This window comes from Hoplias malabaricus, chromosome 3 (genome assembly GCF_029633855.1).
Source record: "Hoplias malabaricus isolate fHopMal1 chromosome 3, fHopMal1.hap1, whole genome shotgun sequence".
Classification (NCBI taxonomy): Eukaryota; Metazoa; Chordata; class Actinopteri; order Characiformes; family Erythrinidae; genus Hoplias; species Hoplias malabaricus.
In genome coordinates this window covers 75,148,884-75,168,264 of record NC_089802.1, presented here as the reverse complement: position 1 = coordinate 75,168,264, position 19,381 = coordinate 75,148,884, and the positions used below count along the sequence as shown (strand labels likewise).

Genomic DNA, 19,381 nt, shown 5'->3' with positions numbered 1-19,381 from the left:
CTAATATCGGACTGCTACAACACCTCCATTTTAACCACCTTGAAAGGGGTTCGGGAGCGAGCTTATAAATTAAATCAACTGTGCTGCGATGGAGCAAACACTAAACAGTGCAGTACAGGGAGACTCCATTAACAGAACTGGGGGTAGCACCGGTCTAAAGGAATGAGTCAGTACAGTGTTGCACAATCCAGCTCCTACAGTACTCCTGTCCTGCACACTTTCATCGATTTCCCTGCTGCAGCCACACCGTTTTAACCTTACCAAAGACTTAAAATAATATTGAGCTGAATCAGCTGGCATTAAATAGAAATAAACAGTACAGTAACATGCAAAAAGACTTAAAAATGCAAAACAGGAGATTTCCTCTCTCTCTGAGATTCACAGTCCAGCTCCTACCGTTCCCCCAGTCCTGTATATAAAGACCACAGTCTTTTCCCTGCTGCAACAACTCCACTTTATCCTCATGAAGAGCTTGGAAAACAGCTGATGTGTTGCAGTGGCGGGACCACTAAAGCAGAGTTCTCCAATAAAAACAAAAACTGGGATCACCACTAGTGTAAATGAATAAATATGTTCCAGCATATGCTAATGCTTCTTCAACCCTTTCCCTGCTGCAACACCATTTTAAACATGAAGGGCTCAGATATATGATGCATGAACCGATACCCAGAACGTGGTTTACTGCAGTGGGGGAAACAGTACAGCGTGTACCACAGGGAGTCTCCAAGAACAAAACTGGAACCACTGGCCTAGAAAAATATAATGAGTCAAACTGCCCCTGTCTTCCCCGACCCTACTCCTCCAGCACCCCACATTTTAGTATTTTCCCCTGCTGTAACAACCTCAGAAAGGGCTTGGATGTGAGCTGATGGTTTGATTGAGGTATGGTGCAGTGGCGTAAACAGCGCCGGGGAGCACAGGGAGACCACTAGGAGCAGAACTGGACCACTGGTCTAAAAGGATGGGTCAGATTTTCCCAGTATTCCTACAACAGCCGTGTTTTGGACGTCTTTCTGCTGTTTAAATGCTCCATTTTAACTTCATAAACGGGCTTATAATTTGACTCAGCTGTGGTGCAGCGGTGAAAACACTGACCAAGCAGCACAGGGTGATTCCAACAGGAAAGCAGGGGTGTCATTAGTGTAAGAGAATATAATGAGTCAGATTTTCCCAGTGCTCATACAGTAGCCATGCCTTGTACATTCCAGTCTTTTAATTGCTTTGATAACATCCTAAAACCCCTAGAAAACGAGCCCATAGTTTCAGTGAGGTGTGCTGCAGTGGGGAAGACAACGCAATGTGCAGCAGAGGGAGAATAATTAGAAGCAACCAAAGCAAAGGACCAAAATCAGTCAGATTATCCCAGCGTTCCTGTATCCCGGTGTATTCCCTTGTCCTGGACATTTCCCTGCTGCAACAACTCCATTTTAACCTCAATAAAGGGCAGAGGAACGAGCTGATAGTGTGAAAGAGGTTTGCTGCACTAGGGAAAATAATACAGTGTACAGTACATGCAGACTACAAGAGCAAAACCTGAGGGAACCACTGACCTAAAAGAATGAAAATGTCAGTTTCCCCAGACATTTTAATCCTTTACAAACATCTACAGCCTCACGAAGGGCTTGGGGTTTGCTGCAGTGAGGAAAACAGTGTGTGTGTGTCAGAGGGAGACCCCAAGAGCCAAACCTGGAGGGAACCTCTGATCTAAAAACAATGAAGAGATCAGGTTTTCCTCAGTCTGTTCCTGGACATTTTAGACTTTACCTAGCTTCACGGTCCTCGTCTGTGACTTAGGGAATGAGCTGGCTGTGAGTCAGACTCTCGCTGTTGAAACAGGACCCATGTCCTGGACATTTTATAACTGTCTCAGCTTCAACAGCCTCATGAAGGCCTGGGAAATTAGCTTACAGTTTGAATGGGGTTTTGCTGCAGTGGAGAAAGCAGAGGGTTCATGGGCAAATCCTGAGGGAAGCTCTGGTCTAAAGGAAAGGCAGAGGTCACATCTTGGTATTGTCCCGGCTCTGACAGCCCCAAGAGATATTTAGATGAGCTGAGAGCTATTAAAGTAACTGAACATGTCTAATTTACACCTATTCCTTCTCTCTTACCTGCCCCATGTCTCCTGAAGTGCCGTCCATCCGTGGTCTTTTGCATTCAGCCCCCACAGGGTCCCCCAGGGCAGCGGTGTTTTGTCCGTCGGGCTCCGGGTCACCTCGCTTCATACCACGGACGGAGGAGGCTCCAGAGGCCGGGACCGAGTGCCCCGCGGCGGCCGCTTCCAGTTCCCTGTCCCGGTCTATTATCCCCCGAGTCACGGGTAACATGATGGAGGCGACGTCTGTCGACATTAACATTGAAATCCACCCACGGTCTCCCAGCTAAGGAGGGCTTATCTTAAATCGCGGTTTGAGTCCTTTAAAACCACTTTCTGTGGGTCTCACTCTCCTGTGTGGGGTCTGGCAGCGGAGCGACCGTTAACGTTAATGCAGCTTTCTTTAAAAACAATATCAGCAGCGAGCTGAGAAAACTGACGCATTAAAACTCGCCTTTAGCAGCCTCCTAACCGCTGGATATCGGCCTAAAATTGTCCTCACCGCCTCAACGTCGAAGCTTAAGACGGATTTAATGTCACACTTGGAGCCAATTCATGTCGGGGCCTGAACAAAAAAAAAAAAAAACACACCAAAGACCAGCTTAACGTTAACGTTACAAAACAGTGCCTTCGCCTGCGCCTCAAAACCTCTGCAGCAGAACAGAGCCCCAGCCAAGGATCAGGGAAAAAATATAGACGGGAATGCGCTTCGAAATGATTACAAGCCACCAAAGTACAGCACACCAAGGCAAGAAGCGAAAGCGTTACGCCGATAGAGAATAGACACGATCCCCCCACACTCACAAGCTCCGAGATTTTCCCCCTATTCCTCTACGATTTGTTTTCAACGCACGCTATTTTTTTTTCGTTCCAAACGCGGTCCACATCCTCCCGCCTCGGCGTGTTTTCTTTTCCTCTTCCTAATCCTCACAACGAAAATTAGCCTGGAAGAAGAAAAGGCAGAAAAAAAGAGGAGGCGGTGGAAGTGGAGGAAGAGGAGGAGGAGGGAAAAATCCCCCAAAAAAGCAAAAGCACACCACCTTTGGCTCTAAAGATGGCTGTCATGAGGAAAGGTTGGTCATCGCTTCAGAGTCCCTTCCTTCCAGGCGATTTCTAAAACAAAGAAGTCGAATCGTGGTGTGTGTGTGTGTTTTTTCTCCTCAGTTTCCTTTCTTTCACTCCCCCTCTTTTCCTTCTCTATCTATCTCTCTATGTGCTTTAGAGAGAGAGAGGAATCTCTCTCACACACCCCTCCCTCCCCCCGCTTCCTCTCTCTCTCTCTCTCTCTCTCTCTCTCTCTCCCCTCCACACTCTCTCTCTCTCCGGTTACAGTATAAAGTGCCCCCTCCTCCTCTCCTCTGTGGTGGGCTGCTCTCTGCAGTGCCTCCCCCCCCCCTCCTTTCGACTGCGTCAGATTTTTTTTTTTTCTCTGTAACAAATTAGTGTGGGCTAATCCAGCACTTCACTAAAATCCACCTTAAAACGAGGCAATAAATGAATAATGATATAAATAAAGTTATATATAAATATATATGGGTTAACTATTAGTGTCCTTTGAGCATTTATATTCTGAAAGGAACAATTACAATCTGTAATATTAAACACACTTTTGTCTGTAATAAAACTTTTGTTGCGGTTATAAAAGTCCCGTTAGCATTGATTTTTTTCCCCATTCCCAGCATAAAAATGAAAAGTGCTCCATAATGCATTTTAAACAACTATTCCAAAATATACTAAAAAATACTTAAGTATTTTAACAGAATAATAATAAAAAAACAATTATAATATGCATTTGAAACATATCACCTAAAGAAACACAAGCCTCTTCGATGTGTGTGTGATAATATAAGGTTATCAAAGGGGATTAGTTGCTAATAGACATGTGTATGCAAAAAGAAGAAGCAGATTCACTAGAAATACTCCCCTCAGGAAAACCGTACTCCACTGAAAGTGGTCTGTAATGAGTTTAATAGCAAAACAGCCCATATGTCATATTTATTGTAGTTTATTGTGTAATTTAAAATCTCATACATATGCACAGCATCACAAATCCAGCCTCTCTTTTAAACTCTTTTTAGTGTCTCTTCTTCTTTGCTCTGCAGACTGACAGTGTTCAGTGCTGAGATGTCATGGAGACTGTGGTTATTTCTGTATGAGAATGAACTAAATAGACTGTGTGACTGATAAACAGTGAAGGGCCACAGTGGGAGAGAAGCCAGTGACTCACTGACTCCTCTCTCTTCCACAGAGTCACACTGACCCCTGGAGGAAACACACTGATCATCTGCTTCAGCGCCTCACTCCCGTGTCATGTGTTTTCTATTAGGGGCTGCCTTCCTTTTCTCTGCATAAGGCCTCGCTCACTTCCCCTTTCTAATTTTATTTGGGCGAAGAACTGGGCGTGAGCCACAAAGCAGACTTTCTCCTGCAGACTTAACACTGTGTGTCTGTGTGTGTGTATATATATATATATATATATATATTTTTTTTTTTTGATCTATCTATTTAGTCTCCGGGGGGGCGGGGGGGGGGGGGGTGATGAGGTCACGCCCCTCGCTGCCGTTGTATGTTTAGCTGAACCTATGTGTGCTTTTAGGTCCTTTACACCTTTATTTGCTACACAAAACATGGGAATTTATTTTTTAATTCATCTCAGAACTTACATTTACGTTTCGGCATAGCTGCTCGAGATGAGGGTGGGTACATGAGCTTTGCCTGAGGTAAACAAGGACTACTGACGTGCAGACTGACCAATTAAGTGTTTACAGAGACGGTTCTCGACCAATAACGGTAGCTCTACAGTCAGACCGTCCAATCAGAAGATTTTAGGCTACTTCACCACGCCCCCTTCTCACTCAAGCGAACCAATCGGAGTAGGGGAGAGCGGGACTTGTTTGTGAAGGAAACTTCTCGAAGTTCTATGTAAGCTCTAGAAAAACAAAATGCCGGACGTTTTTGTGAAATTCCGGCCGGACATTTTTTTAAGTCTAAAAAAGAGGAGTTGTCCGAGTAAAAGAGGACGTCTGGTCACCCTAATTTATCTATCTATCTATCACAGGCCCATACACTGAAAAAAATGATGTCCTGGTCTATGAAATGATCTAAAATCCATATTATCTCAGGGTCCTGGGTTTAAACATTACCTCAGGTCAGTGTCATTGAGGGGCTAGATGTCTGCATGGCTTTCCTCCAGGTTATCTGGTTTGTTCCCACAGCCCAAATCACATGTTGGTAGGTAATGTGGCTTGGTAGAATTGTCCACAGTTGTGAGTGACAGTATGTTTTACCTTATAATTACTTTTTCAAAATAATTGTGATGCTTCACTGACCACAATGGGTTCCAACATCTCCCCAGTGTCATCTTTTTAGAAACCAAAATATCATTGCTCTCCAAAATAGTACATTTATAGGAAAAGAAAAAGAAACCCTTCTTAATTTTCAATGGAAGTCAACGTACAACATTCTATTTGAAGTAATTCTGGAGCATTTCTATTGGTCCATTCATTATGAACCTTTTTACAGTGTGTTCAAATGATGAAATAAAGCAAAATTAGACAGAAAATGGAGATACATATTCTTTGGACAGCAACAGTAAGGTCATAATAGGTTCTATACCTTTTATCTCATATAAGCTTCTTAATCCACTAAAACATAGAAAATATAGCCCCAGCTTTCTAGCATTAAACATTCTAATATACTAATAACGTAAACTGATAAATATTTGTAGCGCATTGCTAATTAAAAGCGCTAGCATTATATCATACATGTGTTTAGGGAAAACAGAGTTTTCAATGTTTTTCCCCTTTCATGACTCAACTGTTGCCACAGCTGCTTTGGGTTCATTCACGTGGGCCTGACTCTTATGGAAGAACATAAAGGATATTATCCTGGACTTGAGCAGGTAGAAGAGAGGGTGGTTGCAGCTGCTGATACACACAAACATGTAGGCTACGATGGTGCTGAGTGAATATCTCGACACCTTGTTGTTGGAGACCAGCAAGAAATTAACTACAGGTGTGATGTAGTGGATCATGACCATTGTGATCAAGCACCGGACAGTCCTGTGGGCTTTGAGCTTGGCTGGATGGACCTTCTGACAGCCAGGACCATGCTGCTTCAGTGCCCGGATAACTTTGGTGCTGCAGTAGTACATAATGCTTAGCTCCACAACCAGGAACCCTGCGATGCACTTGAGCCCGCTGGCCTCGTTGTTCACGTAATAGGTCCAGAACGACACCATGGCTGTTGCTGCCCAGACTAATGCACAAAGCCCCAGGCGGTATCTAGGCATCTTGAATTTGAGGAACATGACAGGGTACAGGACTCCCATATAGCTGTCCATGCAAATGCACGTCTGGAAAAGGGGTCCAGCAAACTGGTTCAGCAGCATGGAATGTAACACTGGCTTTTCAAGGTTTGACAAAATTCTCAAGATGACCTCAACAGGCTGCAGCACAGAGCACAGGGCATCCAGGCTAGCCAGGTTCACGTAGAAGATGTCGGACGTGGAGCACAGGCCAGGTTTCCGGAGGAGGAGCCACAGCACATAAAGGTTGGTTGGGAAACCCACGATGGGGACTATCACACCCACGGGAAGGTAGATATATAACAGCAAGTTCGATCTAGACGTGGAATTGTCTGTCAGGTTAAATGTGGCGTTCATTTTGACCAGAAGGAACAAGCGGAGCTTCAGAACAAAGCTGAAGATTTAACAGAAATAGAATATGTTAACTGTTCATGTTTACTAGGTATTCATTAGTAAGAAATAAAAGTATTGCATATTTATATATTTAATGGCATTAAGCATTTGGCAAACTTAATTTTTAACACTGTGATTATGTTTCAGAGCGGCACGGAGGCGCAGCAGGTAGGTGTCGCAGTCACATAGCTCCAGGGACCTGGAGGTTGTGGGTTCGATTCGCGCTCCGGGTGACTGTCTGTGAGGAGTGTGGTGTGTTCACCCTGTGTCCGTGTGGGTTTCCTCCGGGTGACTGTCTGTGAGGAGTGTGGTGTGTTCTCTCTGTGTCTGCGTGGGCTTCCTCCGGGTGACTGTCTAGGAGGAGTGTGGTGTGTTCTCCCTGTGTCTGCGTGGGTTTCCTCCGGGTACTCCGGTTTCCTCCCACAGTCCAAAAACACACGTTGGTAGGTGGATTGGCGTCTCAAAAGTTTCCGTAGGTGTGAGTGTGTGAGTGTTGCCCTGTGAAGGACTGGCGCCCCCTCCAGGGTGTATTCCCGCCTTGTGCCCAATGATTCCAGGTAGGCCCTGGACCCACCACGACCCTGAACTGGACTTACAGATAGCACTTACAGATAATGAATGAATGAATATGTTTCATCATGCAAATGTTTCTGTCCTGGATTTGTCCCTTGAATTCTCATTCAAATGAGCTGTCACTTCAAAAAGAATTTTCTCGATGGACCTGGAGCAGGGTGGATTTGAACGTAAAGCAAGAGATCACTGCTTTTTACATAAAAAAATAATACAATAAAAAAATAAACAACAATAAATAAATAAATAAAACACACACACACAAGTTGGTTTCAAATTAGTGTATGTTCAACTTAATGCTGGCATTTGATTATCTACAAACTGTTTTATCAGCCATCGAGGACAAATTAGCAGATTCTGAAAGTACATTTTAGTTGTGCCGTTCTTAAACAGGGTATGCCTTGATTAGCCTCATGATGTATTTCCATCTCGCTTAATCCATCCAGTTATCTCTTAATAACTTGTTAAATATAGAATATGATTTTATTATGGAATTATTTTTTGAGCTGTCCAAGCATTTTGAGCATTTTTTCCAAGCTTCATTGTGTTCATTGCTAAAGCTCTCCCTGAAACTTTTACACAGAAAATTAAGAGATTCTAATTAAAACCTCATCAAAACTACACTGAGATATTATAATAAAGTTATAGACCGTTTCCTGCCGGTCTGTAATGCATGTCACACAAACAGTTGTGGCACACAAAACTACAAGGAGGTACTAGCATTTTAAGTTGTGATTAATCCCAAAATATTTAACTGATTTTATTTGTTTATATTTTACATTCATTTACAGAACTAATATTGATATATTTCCATTGTGTTGAAAATCCATTATTAAAAGCTTCAGTCTATAGAAGAAGGAATAATGTGATTAATCACAATTAATGACAGCAAATTACTTACCAGTCTACCCTGGGGCAGATGAATCTCTCTGATCAGCTCCTACTGAGAGAGTTTGCTCTTTTATGTGGGTCTCCTCTAGAGTGTCAGAATATTTGAATAGGAAAAGCAATAAATATCTTCCAGATATTGTTTGTTTTGTAATGTCTAGATGTTCTTCTAAGGTATATGGGTGAAAACAGTTAAACATATTTATGTATCTAAAGCAGAAACACTTACGTATAGGAAATAGATATAATAACTGATTAATCATATTTTTATTAACAGTATAAGACTTTATATACAGCGTATGCTATAGGTAGGACCCATAGGTTTCTATTCAAACCCATGCAAATAAAAGCAAAAGAGAGAAACTTAATCGACAGTGGTTTAAAACCCACCACAATTAGAATTTGTATAATGTATTTCCTGCTTAAGATAAATAATAGTCAGTACATTCTAGTCAGATCAATCTGGTTCCTGTTTAAACAAAAATTCCAATTCAAATACTTACTTTCTTTTCAAGTTTTATTATGGGTACCTCACGGTGGTGCTGCAGGTAGTGTCACTGTCAGATAGCTATAGGGTCCTGAGGTTGTGGGCTCTATTCCCCTTTCTGGTCACTCTCTGTGAGGAGTGTGGTGTGTTCTCCCTGTGTCTGTGTGGGTTTCCTCCGGGTGACTGTCTGTGAGGAGTGTGGTGTTTTCTCCCTGTGTCACCACACTCCGCACAAACAGTCACCCGGAGGAAACCCACGCAGACACAGGGAGAACACACCAACTCCTCACATACAGTCACCCGGAGGAAACCCACACAGACACATAGAGAACACACCACACTCCTCACAGACAGTCACCCGGAGGAAACCCACACAGACACAGGGAGAAGACACCACACTCCGCACAAACAGTCACCCGGAGGAAACCCACGCAGACACAGGGAGAACACACCACACTCCTCACAGACAGTCACCCGGAGGAAACCCACACAGACACATAGAGAACACACCACACTCCTCACAGACAGTCACCCGGGGGAAACCCACACAGACACAGGGAGAACACACCACACTCCGCACAAACCCCGAGTCCCTGGAGCTGTGTGACTGTGACACTACCTGCTGCACGACCCCATTATTATTTATTACATATCTCAGATCTAACTGAAGGTGATCTAAAATTTTAATTACACAGAATAACTGCGATACCACAATCAATCTCTAAAACAACACGATTAAACAAAGACGTGAGTTTCTATTAAGACTTTTAGTCTTTTATAAAGCGAAACGACTGAAAAATATCCAAGAAAGGGGGATCAACATCCGTCTCATGGGGGAACTATGACTCATGTCAGACTTCTCAAAGAAGATACCGGATCAGTTTAACCTCTCGTGACCTCATGAACATGATAGCATGCTCAGTAATGCTGACCCTCGATCAGTCTTCCTACATGTTTAATTATGCATATACACTGAAACTGAGAAGAAACATGGATCTTCCTGCTTCCTGACCTCCAGTCTGATGCCAATGTTTAGATTAATAAGCAAAATATCATAACGTGAGTCCTCTAGCCAACAATAGCCATAGTCACTGAACAGGGTGCTCCACAGCATTCCACTTTATTTCATTCTCTTCTATGGAGAGTATACAAACTTATCCAAGTGTATATGTCCCCAGTGGGTGTGGCTTTAAGCTGATAAAGGGGTTCCCGACTAATGTTGGGACATGCAGTTTAACATGTACAGTGTTCAGCTGGCTGTGTTATAAGTGTTTCACTGTGAGGAGAACCAGAAATGGCTTCTGTAAGATGTTACATGAGATTTACTCATTTCAGCCTTGCATCACCTGTTTACTCAAAGTCCTGCAGTCTACCAGCAGGTGCGTCCCTGATATAAAACTGCACTCTTCCCTCTAAACAGCGCCCAATTTAACGCTGTCGCACATCCTCTTCATCCCAACGTCAACCAATCAGATCACAGCGCTAACCCTGGCCATGTTCTCGTACAAAAATCAGGCACTCTGATTGGCTGAGGCCTAAACGGCGGCGCTTGGCCTCCCAATGGGAGGGGTTTATATTCGGGTACTCCATATGCGAGGGGTCAAAGAGTGTGGACTAAAGAGGACTATAATAAGGGAAAGTGGATTATTTTTTAAGCGTGGAAACAATTTTTTAGGTGAGTTTTTTAAATTAACTTTTTTAATGCACATTCCATCTTAACTGCTCACATTTGCTCATTATGTATTCATGATGATTGTTGAAGGGGCTTGTGGACACCTAGCCATCCATCATTTCTTCTACAATGGGTACTAATTGGTGGTGTGTTCCCTCATTGCACCAGCTACAGTCTTGCACTCCTCTGGGAAGTTGCTTTTAAACATTTCTGTGAGGGTTTGGTGGCCTTTAGGCACAAGAACATTAGTTAGGTCAGATACTGATGTGGGATGATTAGTTCTGGATTACAAACACCACTCCAGATCATTCCAGAGATCCTGAATAGAACTCCATCTCTCCAGAGGAGGCAGTTACACTGTTCAATCAGCCAAGTGTTGGGCGCCACTTGCCCCTCTGTCTAGCACTTGGCATTGAGGGTGGTGCTGATGTGAAGCTGCTAAAGAATGTCATTTCATTTCATTTCATTTCATGCTTTTCAAACTGAGAGACAACCTGTGGGTCCACCTTAAAGCGAATGAAGTGTATCTTTTGAAATGTGCTTATTATTATAAAAATTATAAAAAAATTAATATAAGAATTGCTCCAAAATGGCTTGGAATATAGTACGGGGACTTGAGATGTTTACCTAATAGTGTCATATATATTGTTTCTGTCAAAAAAGTAAAAACAAAAATGTATCTCCATTTTTCTACATCAATTGAACACAGCACGGTTTTTACATTGTCAAAATTTCATGACGAATGAACCAATAGGAATTCTCCAAAATTACTTGGAATTAAATCTATTTACATTGACTTCCATTAAAGGTTAAGAGTTATTATTTTGTAGATTCATGTTTTTCTTTGGACAGTGACAATATGTGGGTGGTACGGTGGCGCAGCTGGTAGTGTCGCAGTCACAAAGCTCCAGGGACCTAGAGGTTGTGGGTTCGATTGTCTGCGTGGGTTTCCTCCGGGTGACTGTCTGTGAGGAGTGTGGTGTGTTCTCTCTGTGTCTGCGTGGGTTTCCTCCGGGTGACTGTCTGTGAGGAGTGTGGTGTGTTCTCTCTGTGTCTGCGTGGGTTTCCTCCGGGTGACTGTCCGTGAGGAGTGTGGTGTGTTCTCTCTGTGTCTGTGTGGGTTTCCTCCGGGTGACTGTGAGGAGTGTGGTGTGTTCTCCCTGTGTCTGTGTGGGTTTCCTCCGGGTGCTCCGGTTTCCTCCCACAGTCCAAAAACACACATTGGTAGGTGGATTGGCGACTCAAAAGTGTCCGTAGGTGCGAGTGAATGTGTGTCTGTGTTGCCCTGTGAAGGACTGGCGCCCCTTCCAGGGTGTATTCCCGCCTTGCGCCCAATGATTCCAGGTAGGCTCTGGACCCACCTTGACCTAGATAAGGGTTACAGATAATGGATGGATGGACAGTGACATAATGGATAAAATATCTCACTCTCTCCATCCTCAGGCCTCCTTATCTCTGTGAAATGAACATCTCAGTGAACGGCTCGGATTCTGCTTGGAGTCATCCTCCCTGGTACCAGTACGAAGTCTGTGCTGTGGCTCCATACGGATTCGTCTTCTACTTTGGGGTGAAGGTCCTGAACCTGGCAGTGGGCTTCCCCACCAACCTACTGGTGATGTGGCAGATCGCTACCCGTAAGAGTGAGGGCTGTACCTCTGACATGTTCATCTTTAACCTGGCCGTGCTGGACGCCGCCTTCTGTCTCATGACCCCCGTGGATATGGTCAACCGGCTGTACCTGAACAACTACGGAATCTGGTACATCCAGCGATTTGCCTACGGGGTCAAGGACGTGGCCCCGCTTTTCCTCACCTGCATCTGTCTGGACAGGTAATGTAGAATTACTGCACTGAATTATCAATACGTCATGTCAATAATGTCAACATTACATTGGCAGTGATACTGAAGTAGCAATAGTGAAGTAATGATATGACCACTTCCTTGTTTATACACTCACTGTCCATCACAGGAGCACTTTGTAGTTCTACAATTACAGACTGTAGTCCATCGGTTGCTCTGCATACTTGTTTGCCCTCTTTTAGCCTGTTCTTCAATGGTCAACACCCCCACAGGATCACCACAGAGCAGGTGTTATTTGGGGTGTGGGGGTCATTCTCAGTGCTGCAGTGACACTGATCTGCTCGTACGAATGGATCAGACACAGCAGTGCTGCTGGAGTTTTTGACCTCTCTCTTGTGTCTAATAGCGTGGACAATGAGTGGATCATTGACGGTCCTCTATCTCCCTGTGCTCAATAGGTACATCGCTGTGGTCCACCCCATCGTCTTCACCAGTATCCGTGACAACCGCATCCGTGCGGTGGTCTCAGTGGTGGTGTGGGGACTGGTCCTGGCCTACGCTCTGACCAAGTGCATCCTGGGAGTGATGAGTGTGAATGAGGTGTTCAGCGGCCTCATCCTCTCCGCCTTCTGCCTCATGGTTTTCTGCAACCTGTCCATCATCTGGGTGCTGCGCAAGAGCGTGGCCGGCAAAGAGCTCATGAACCCCGTCAAGAAGAAAGCCTTTAAGATGGTCATCATCGTGCTGGCTATCATCGTGTCCAACTACCTGCCGCCCGTGGCCCTAATGCCCTTCGCCTCCACCTACTCCTTTGTGGACCTGTCCTGCAAGATCAGCATCTCCGTCTTCTCCATCATGGACCTGAGCTGCACCATCGAGCCACTGCTCTACATCAGCAAGATGGAGAAACGAGCCTGCTGCCCCTGTCTGCAGGCACCCGCCCAAAAACCCGGCAATGTGAGCGTGTGAAAACTGGACTATAGACAAATCCTTGACCTCTGCATCAAAACTGATGACTATTTAAACTAGAAGCATCTTCTTAGATCATCATAATAACTTCCAACATTTCAGAAAACACGAGCTTCCAAAAGTAGAGTCTATCACCTGATAGAGCAGAGGTATTCCATTTTAAGGATTTGGTATTTTTGCTCTTGCGCTCAGAGAGTAATTCACTTTTACAGCACTGTCTAGAAATCCAGAGGGAGGGGGATGTGGCTTCCTACCCTCCTTCAAAATGTACATAGTACATATCCTGCAGTGGGCAGCACGGTAGCACAGCAGCTAGTGTCGCAGTCACACAGCTCCAGGGACCTGGAGGTTGTGGGTTCGAGTCCCGCTCCGGATGACTGTCTGTGAGGAGTGTGGTGTGTTCTCTCTGTGTCTGCGTGGGTTTCCTCCGGGTGACTGTCTGTGAGGAGTGTGGTGTGTTCTCCCTGTGTCTGCGTGGGTTTCCTCCGAGTGACTGTCTGTGAGGAGTGTGGTGTGTTCTCCCTGTGTCCGTGTGGGTTTCCTCCGGGTGACTGTCTGTGAGGAGTGTGGTGTGTTCTCCCTGTGTTCACGTGGGTTTCCTCTGGGTGACTGTCTGTGAGGAGTGTGGTGTGTTCTCCCTGTGTTCACGTGGGTTTCCTCCGGGTGACTGTCTGTGAGGAGTGTGGTGTGTTCTCCCTGTGTCTGCGTGGGTTTCCTCCGGGTGACTGTCTGTGAGAAGTGTGGTGTGTTCTCCCTGTGTCCGTGTGGGTTTCCTCCGGGTGACTGTCTGTGAGGAGTGTGGTGTGTTCTCCCTGTGTCCGCGTGGGTTTACTCTGGGTGACTGTCTGTGAGGAGTGTGGTGTGTTCTCCCTGTGTTCACGTGGGTTTCCTCCGGGTGACTGTCTGTGAGGAGTGTGGTGTGTTCTCCCTGTGTCCGCGTGGGTTTCCTCCGGGTGACTGAGAGCTTCAACATACGCTGGTAGGTGTGAGTGTGTGAAAGACTTTGAAAGACTGGCGCCACCTCCAGGGTTTGTTCCCAGCTTGCGCCCAATGATTCCAAGTAGACTCCGGACCCACCACGACCCTGAACTGGATAAGTGCTTACACACAATGAGTGAGTGAGTTTCCGCAGTCCTGAGCCCAAAGTAGAAATGACAGAGTCTCTATTCTCCCTAATAAATCATCACAATGATTTTGAAGCTGTAATTTTAAGATAAAAACTCTACCTACTGTTGCTTTAAGTTAGTGAGATTATTACTTGGTCTCCAGCCACATTCTCCTTACTCTCAAGTCCCTCACACTGTCTCTAGTGAGCCATCCACGCTGTCATCTCTCTCACATCCGACTTGCTCTCTCTACTGAACCGACCTTGAGGGAAGCTATGGCCATATTAACTGGGTTATCTGTGCCTGATGTCTATCGCAACAACTGTCAGAAAAAACAATGGACATCATAAACATTATTATTTATTCTCATTAATTTATTACAAATTACAAAAGAAAAAGAAATTCAGTTCTCGTCTTAGATCTGAATGGAAATTAAGTAAATAAACGGTGGTCTATTAGTTTTTAGTAAAACAGTAACATATAAGAGACACTGTGGAGCTCTGTGAACATAAACACATTAAATCCACTCTTTCCTCCCTCTTTCTTTGGGCTGATGCCATCATTTCAGACAACGTTAATTACACTCTTTTAAGGTTGTAATTAAACTGTCTGGGGATTAATTAGGACCTGGTCAAGGTGCGTTCAGAGAGGTGACACAGATGGGACAAGCTTGTGATTGTGTAAATACGTGATGCAGCTGGTGTAATTAACATGGGGAAAAACAATTAGATGCCTTTGTGACCTCACAATATGAAGGATATTTACGCATTAACAATAAAAAATATGTATAAATGTTTCTCAAACTGTGTAATAACTAAATAAATGAGGGAAATGTCAGAACGACTGGCAACCTCGAACGACTGGCAACCATGTCAAACCATGTTGTCAATCATCCTGAAATAAAACAATTATTATTATGGCTTATAACTGCTAAGACGAAGAGGTGGAACATTAAATGACACACAACAACAACAGCGCAGTCTGAAATAAATGAGTTATACGTATTTAGACTCCTCGATTATATTCATATTCACAGATTAATTTGTCAGCAATGTAAACACTAACAGTAATTATATGTAAATTAAACTGAACAAATATTAGTGTTACAGTAGTGGAGAGTGGCTGTAAATGGATCCTGAACTTACTCAGAAACACTGAGCCCCCTACACACTCACCCAGTCCCTCACACACACACACACACACACACACACACACACACACACAAATTATCAGTTCCATTACAGGCTCAGACTGCTGTCTTCACCTTGGACCTAAAATTAAGTAAAAACCCTCTCAGATTTAAGACACCTGAGTAATTCTGACGTACGTGTCCCTCAGGCTCTCTGCGCTGGCTGGAGGTCCACTGACTGATGTCACAAATCCTGGATACGTGTCATAAAACTCAAGAACTGGACACGTCTGATTTTGGGTCGGGTTGCCAGGTTGGGACACTAGCGGTATCAGTTTAGCGTGAGCATAATCAATCTCAAACCCCTCGAATATAAGCCCCACCCCCCAAGCACCCACCCCCTCTTCTAATAGGTGAGCTACCTTCCGGGTTGCCAGCACCAAGCTCCTGTAATCCCCCTCTTCGAGCCGGAGGATGTCGCTGGTTAGTGGTCTTCTGGGAACTACCACAGTGAGAGCAGGAGAGTTGGGAAACGGGGTGAGGAAGGCTATGTGCTGCTCATCCTCCCACACCCTCCACTGCTGCTCCGTACCGCGAACAATCCGAGAAAACAGCCCCGGGTGGGACGGCTCTCCGTGGAAAGTGTAGTCGAGAGGGGCGTTTGGGGAGGGTAGTCTCGCTCTGATCTTGTCCTTAAGAGCGTCCAAACTCTGGTCAGTCCACCGTGGTCCACTTTTGGATGTGATGTATCCAGGATCAAATGGTTGGAAGTCTTCCTCAGGGGCCAGATGAGGCTTCCACTCCTCCTGCAGCCCATGGAGGGGCAGCACCAGCAGCTTCACGGTGGGGTGTTCATGCTGGAAAATGGGTAGTGAATAGTTAACCTTGTCGTCTACTTAGAGCCTTATTTCAACTGTGAAATAACTCTTTATCTCGAGTGTGTGTCTAAGCTGCCGTCCTCACCTCCTCGCTCTGCGGTGTGTGGACGAGGGCACAGCGCCTGACCCCCAGCCGCTCACACAGGAGACCACCCACCGCTCTCGCCCCCAACAGCAGCCTCACCAAAGAGTCCTCGGGCAAACGGAACAGACTGCTTGGTCCTTTAGGGGGATTATACGTCAGCACGGTGGCACCTGGGGTCCAGGGAGCAGGATGGAGGTAGGCCTCCAGGTCCCCGTCCCTCCAGATCACAAGCCTTTCCGGACACCACATTGTGGCTGATGTTCTGGATTGAAAGGAAAATCCACACATTTTTAATTCACACAACATTTCATTGTTTTTATTTATTTATTTGAGAAATGGGTTGTACATTTATTCATTGCTGGTTATAATTTAAAACACTGTTACAGAGTGCACGTACAAATACAATGCTATCAAATCTACCCAGGAATAATGGCAGATAAAAACCTCCACTGTGAAGATCCGGTACAACTAGTAATATACCGGTTATTGCTTTGATCATTTTAGTATTGTGACAGAGCTCACCTCCGAAAAACACTGCCAAACACGAAATACCAGAACGCTGATTTCCTAAATCCGAACTGCATTAACCAAACAAAGCCTTTTTAAAGTTATTATGAGAAAACCGCAGTAAAGTCACTCATGTTACAGCTGTTCCTTCTTTTACAGAAGTTCCCTTGTACTTCTCTTGTATGCCTCGTGACCGGGAAACAGCACAGCCCTCAGGTCTGGAGTTAAATAGAGTGCGATGTGCTTCGGTCTGTTGTCCACCAGAGGGCGACAGAAGTCCTCATAAAACTCTAAAACTCTGGACAGAACTACAACAAGCGCTGACGGGTTTGCAAAGGGTTGCCAGGTACGTGCTGAAATGGATCCAGTGGAAATGTGTTTGGAAGTGAATATTCCACAATCATCTTATTTTCGCAATTAAAAAATGTACCTAATGAGTTGGACAATGCAATTTATAAAATAAAACATCACAAACTGCTACTGAAACATTAGTGTATACTTTAATGGCATGTCCTGAATCTAAAAGCAGTGTGAATGGGAACATACACTGAGGCATCAGAAAACACAGGCAACAAATTCACAATTTGCATTTTTTAACGGACAATATAATAATGTTTATTACTAAAGATAGGTCTCAAGACTGTGGGCGACTTCCTGCTTCGGTAGGGTGGGTTTTAGTATTTATTGGACTGGAGATTTTCAGATAAACCTGGCAACCTTGAACTGAAACAACCAAAACAATATGGAAAGCTCGATTCCAAAAGATTTTGAGTCGATTCTGAAATGGATTCTATGTGACGCGAATCATCAAATTCGAATGCAAGAAACGATTCCAAACGATTCCAAAAGCCCAAGAAAGAAAAGTCCCACTGTATGATGAAATGTGTTGTATTAAACATGTAAAACGCAATTTCCGGTTCCGTTTGTTTGTCCAAATGCATAACATTGGCAATGCTCTATCACTGTAAATAATACTTCATTAAACTGGCTGTGAGGAATCGCTTCTGAATATTTGAAGTCGACTCTTGGTTCTTTCGGAATTAGAGAATCGATTCTTTTAGGAAATGATTCACAAACATGTCGGTTTGGTTCCTGTCGCTAGATGTGCATTCCGTGACATATCTATACTGTTTATAAACATTGTGTTCGACTACAAACGTTTTCAATCCGTTTAATAAAATTCTGTCCTAACCTTATTACGTTGGAGTTGGGACTATTATGGGGTGCCACACCAGTTCTGTCCGGTTTGAACCGGTCTCCGGGTGATAACTCCCACTCTCTTATAAACCTCCCTGAGCCTCTCTGTTTATCCGCAGAGCTGGGATGACTCACAGTTTCATATACACTTAATATGGGTTTAATATGTGTTTTTAATACACAGTTATATGATATGAATGTTCGTATTTTGGCTGTATGAGAATCCAGAAGTGGAGATTTCCTTAGAGTTTCCCCTCAGAAATTCCAGTTTCAACAGCTACTTAAAAGCTATAAGCCTAGCCTCAACTGAAGTAAACAAATGACAAATAAAACAGAAATTTCACTAAAAACTAAATCAAACACCAGAATACAGATTCAGATATCCTCAAGTAGCCCCTGCTGCTTGTAAATATGTTGTTCATGACCTGCTTGATTTAATTAAAGTTTAATAAACATAATAACAAAATGACTATGAAGCTATGTTGAATTATATGTTGGTTTCTGGTTCTTTGGTCCCTCATAAACTGAAACACATATTGGACAGCTGTTAGTCCACAAACCAACATCTGAACCATAACATTTATTTCCCCTACTTAAAAAAAAAACCCAGCTCAATCCAGTCAGGACTTTTTGAAACTCTAAAATGTGCAGTGGGCCTCCAAGTCACTGCTGCGGGGCAGTCCCCACAGCTGCTGTCTCGTGTGCTTCCTCCTTGTGTCAAATTTCATGTCTCACAAGTATATGACTCTTTTCAACCCCTTTTTCCTCAGGCCAGAATCTCCTGTTTCAAGAGACTTGGCTGATTACAGGACTAAATACAACCCCTCTCTCATTAGGACAAAGTCCTCGTCCAACTTTTCTCAGGTGCTCTCCTGTAGGGGCCTGTATGCCACTCACCAGTGCTCTTCAAGCATTAGAAATAAAATTGTAATTCAAAACATCACACCTATGTTATCTATAGAACTTGCAAACCATATCGGTGGAGGTAAATATAGCTGAATGACTCTAGAGGACTGTAAGCCTCTATTTTACTATGTACAGTAAGAAGAGGCCACATGGCCATTTGATCCAATTTAGAAACCATCTGCTGCAGAAGCATCAAGCAGTGAATAACAAGGTATTGAACAAGAACTGTGTTGTGGAGGCCCAGTCAGAAACTTGGAAATTCAGAGGATTCTTCATATTAGAACCACCGAAAAGCATTAGGGACTCCAACCTCCAGTGTTGCAACCAAATCACTTCTGCTTGAATGTTACTTAAATCTCATGACAACACTCTACGTTTCAGAAGTTTCATAACCAA

At 44.2% G+C, this 19,381-nt stretch overlaps 4 protein-coding genes across 14 annotated transcripts in view; 1 reads left to right on the top strand and 3 right to left on the bottom strand.

The window, feature by feature from the left end:
• The window catches only part of rbfox2 (RNA binding fox-1 homolog 2), a 55,108-nt gene extending 51,843 nt beyond the window's left edge, over positions 1-3,265 (bottom strand). For 10 of the 11 annotated variants that reach the window (XM_066663603.1, XM_066663607.1, XM_066663605.1 and 7 more), the window contains exon 1: positions 2,109-3,265. In XM_066663603.1, the coding sequence (XP_066519700.1) occupies positions 2,109-2,354 (246 nt within the window). In that variant the 5' untranslated portion in view covers positions 2,355-3,265. The remainder of the gene's footprint in view (positions 1-2,108) is intronic. The other variant, XM_066663612.1, reaches the window with a different exon arrangement.
• A 2,632-nt stretch (positions 3,266-5,897) lies between these two features.
• Positions 5,898-6,755, bottom strand: LOC136691513 (uracil nucleotide/cysteinyl leukotriene receptor-like). Its single transcript, XM_066664073.1, has one exon. It carries the CDS (start codon positions 6,753-6,755, stop codon positions 5,898-5,900), a length of 858 nt encoding a protein of 285 aa, XP_066520170.1.
• Positions 6,756-10,044: 3,289 nt separating this feature from the next.
• On the top strand, positions 10,045-13,177 carry LOC136691512 (G-protein coupled receptor 35-like). Its single transcript, XM_066664071.1, has 3 exons — positions 10,045-10,115; positions 11,852-12,238; positions 12,667-13,177. Exons 1-3 carry the CDS (start codon positions 10,045-10,047, stop codon positions 13,175-13,177), a joined length of 969 nt encoding a protein of 322 aa, XP_066520168.1.
• A 2,405-nt stretch (positions 13,178-15,582) lies between these two features.
• On the bottom strand, positions 15,583-17,089 carry LOC136691511 (uncharacterized). Its single transcript, XM_066664070.1, has 3 exons — positions 16,898-17,089; positions 16,376-16,637; positions 15,583-16,269 (listed from the first exon to the last, which is right to left on the bottom strand). The coding sequence occupies exons 1-3, from the start codon at positions 16,957-16,959 to the stop codon at positions 15,583-15,585; spliced, it is 1,011 nt and encodes a 336-aa protein (XP_066520167.1). The 5' UTR covers positions 16,960-17,089.
• Positions 17,090-19,381: the final 2,292 nt, after the last annotated feature.

Coding starts and splice junctions, on each gene's coding strand:
- LOC136691512 (XM_066664071.1), top strand. CDS start 10,045: ATGTTACATGAGATTTACTCATTTCAGCCTTGCATCACCTGTTTACTC. Junction 10,116..11,851: donor GTCCTGCAGTCTACCAGCAG/GTGCGTCCCTGA, acceptor CTCCATCCTCAG/GCCTCCTTATCTCTGTGAAA. Junction 12,239..12,666: donor ACCTGCATCTGTCTGGACAG/GTAATGTAGAAT, acceptor TGTGCTCAATAG/GTACATCGCTGTGGTCCACC.
- LOC136691513 (XM_066664073.1), bottom strand. CDS start 6,755: ATGAACGCCACATTTAACCTGACAGACAATTCCACGTCTAGATCGAAC.
- LOC136691511 (XM_066664070.1), bottom strand. CDS start 16,959: ATGCAGTTCGGATTTAGGAAATCAGCGTTCTGGTATTTCGTGTTTGGC. Junction 16,638..16,897: donor TTTGGCAGTGTTTTTCGGAG/GTGAGCTCTGTC, acceptor CTTTCAATCCAG/AACATCAGCCACAATGTGGT. Junction 16,270..16,375: donor ACACACCGCAGAGCGAGGAG/GTGAGGACGGCA, acceptor CCCATTTTCCAG/CATGAACACCCCACCGTGAA.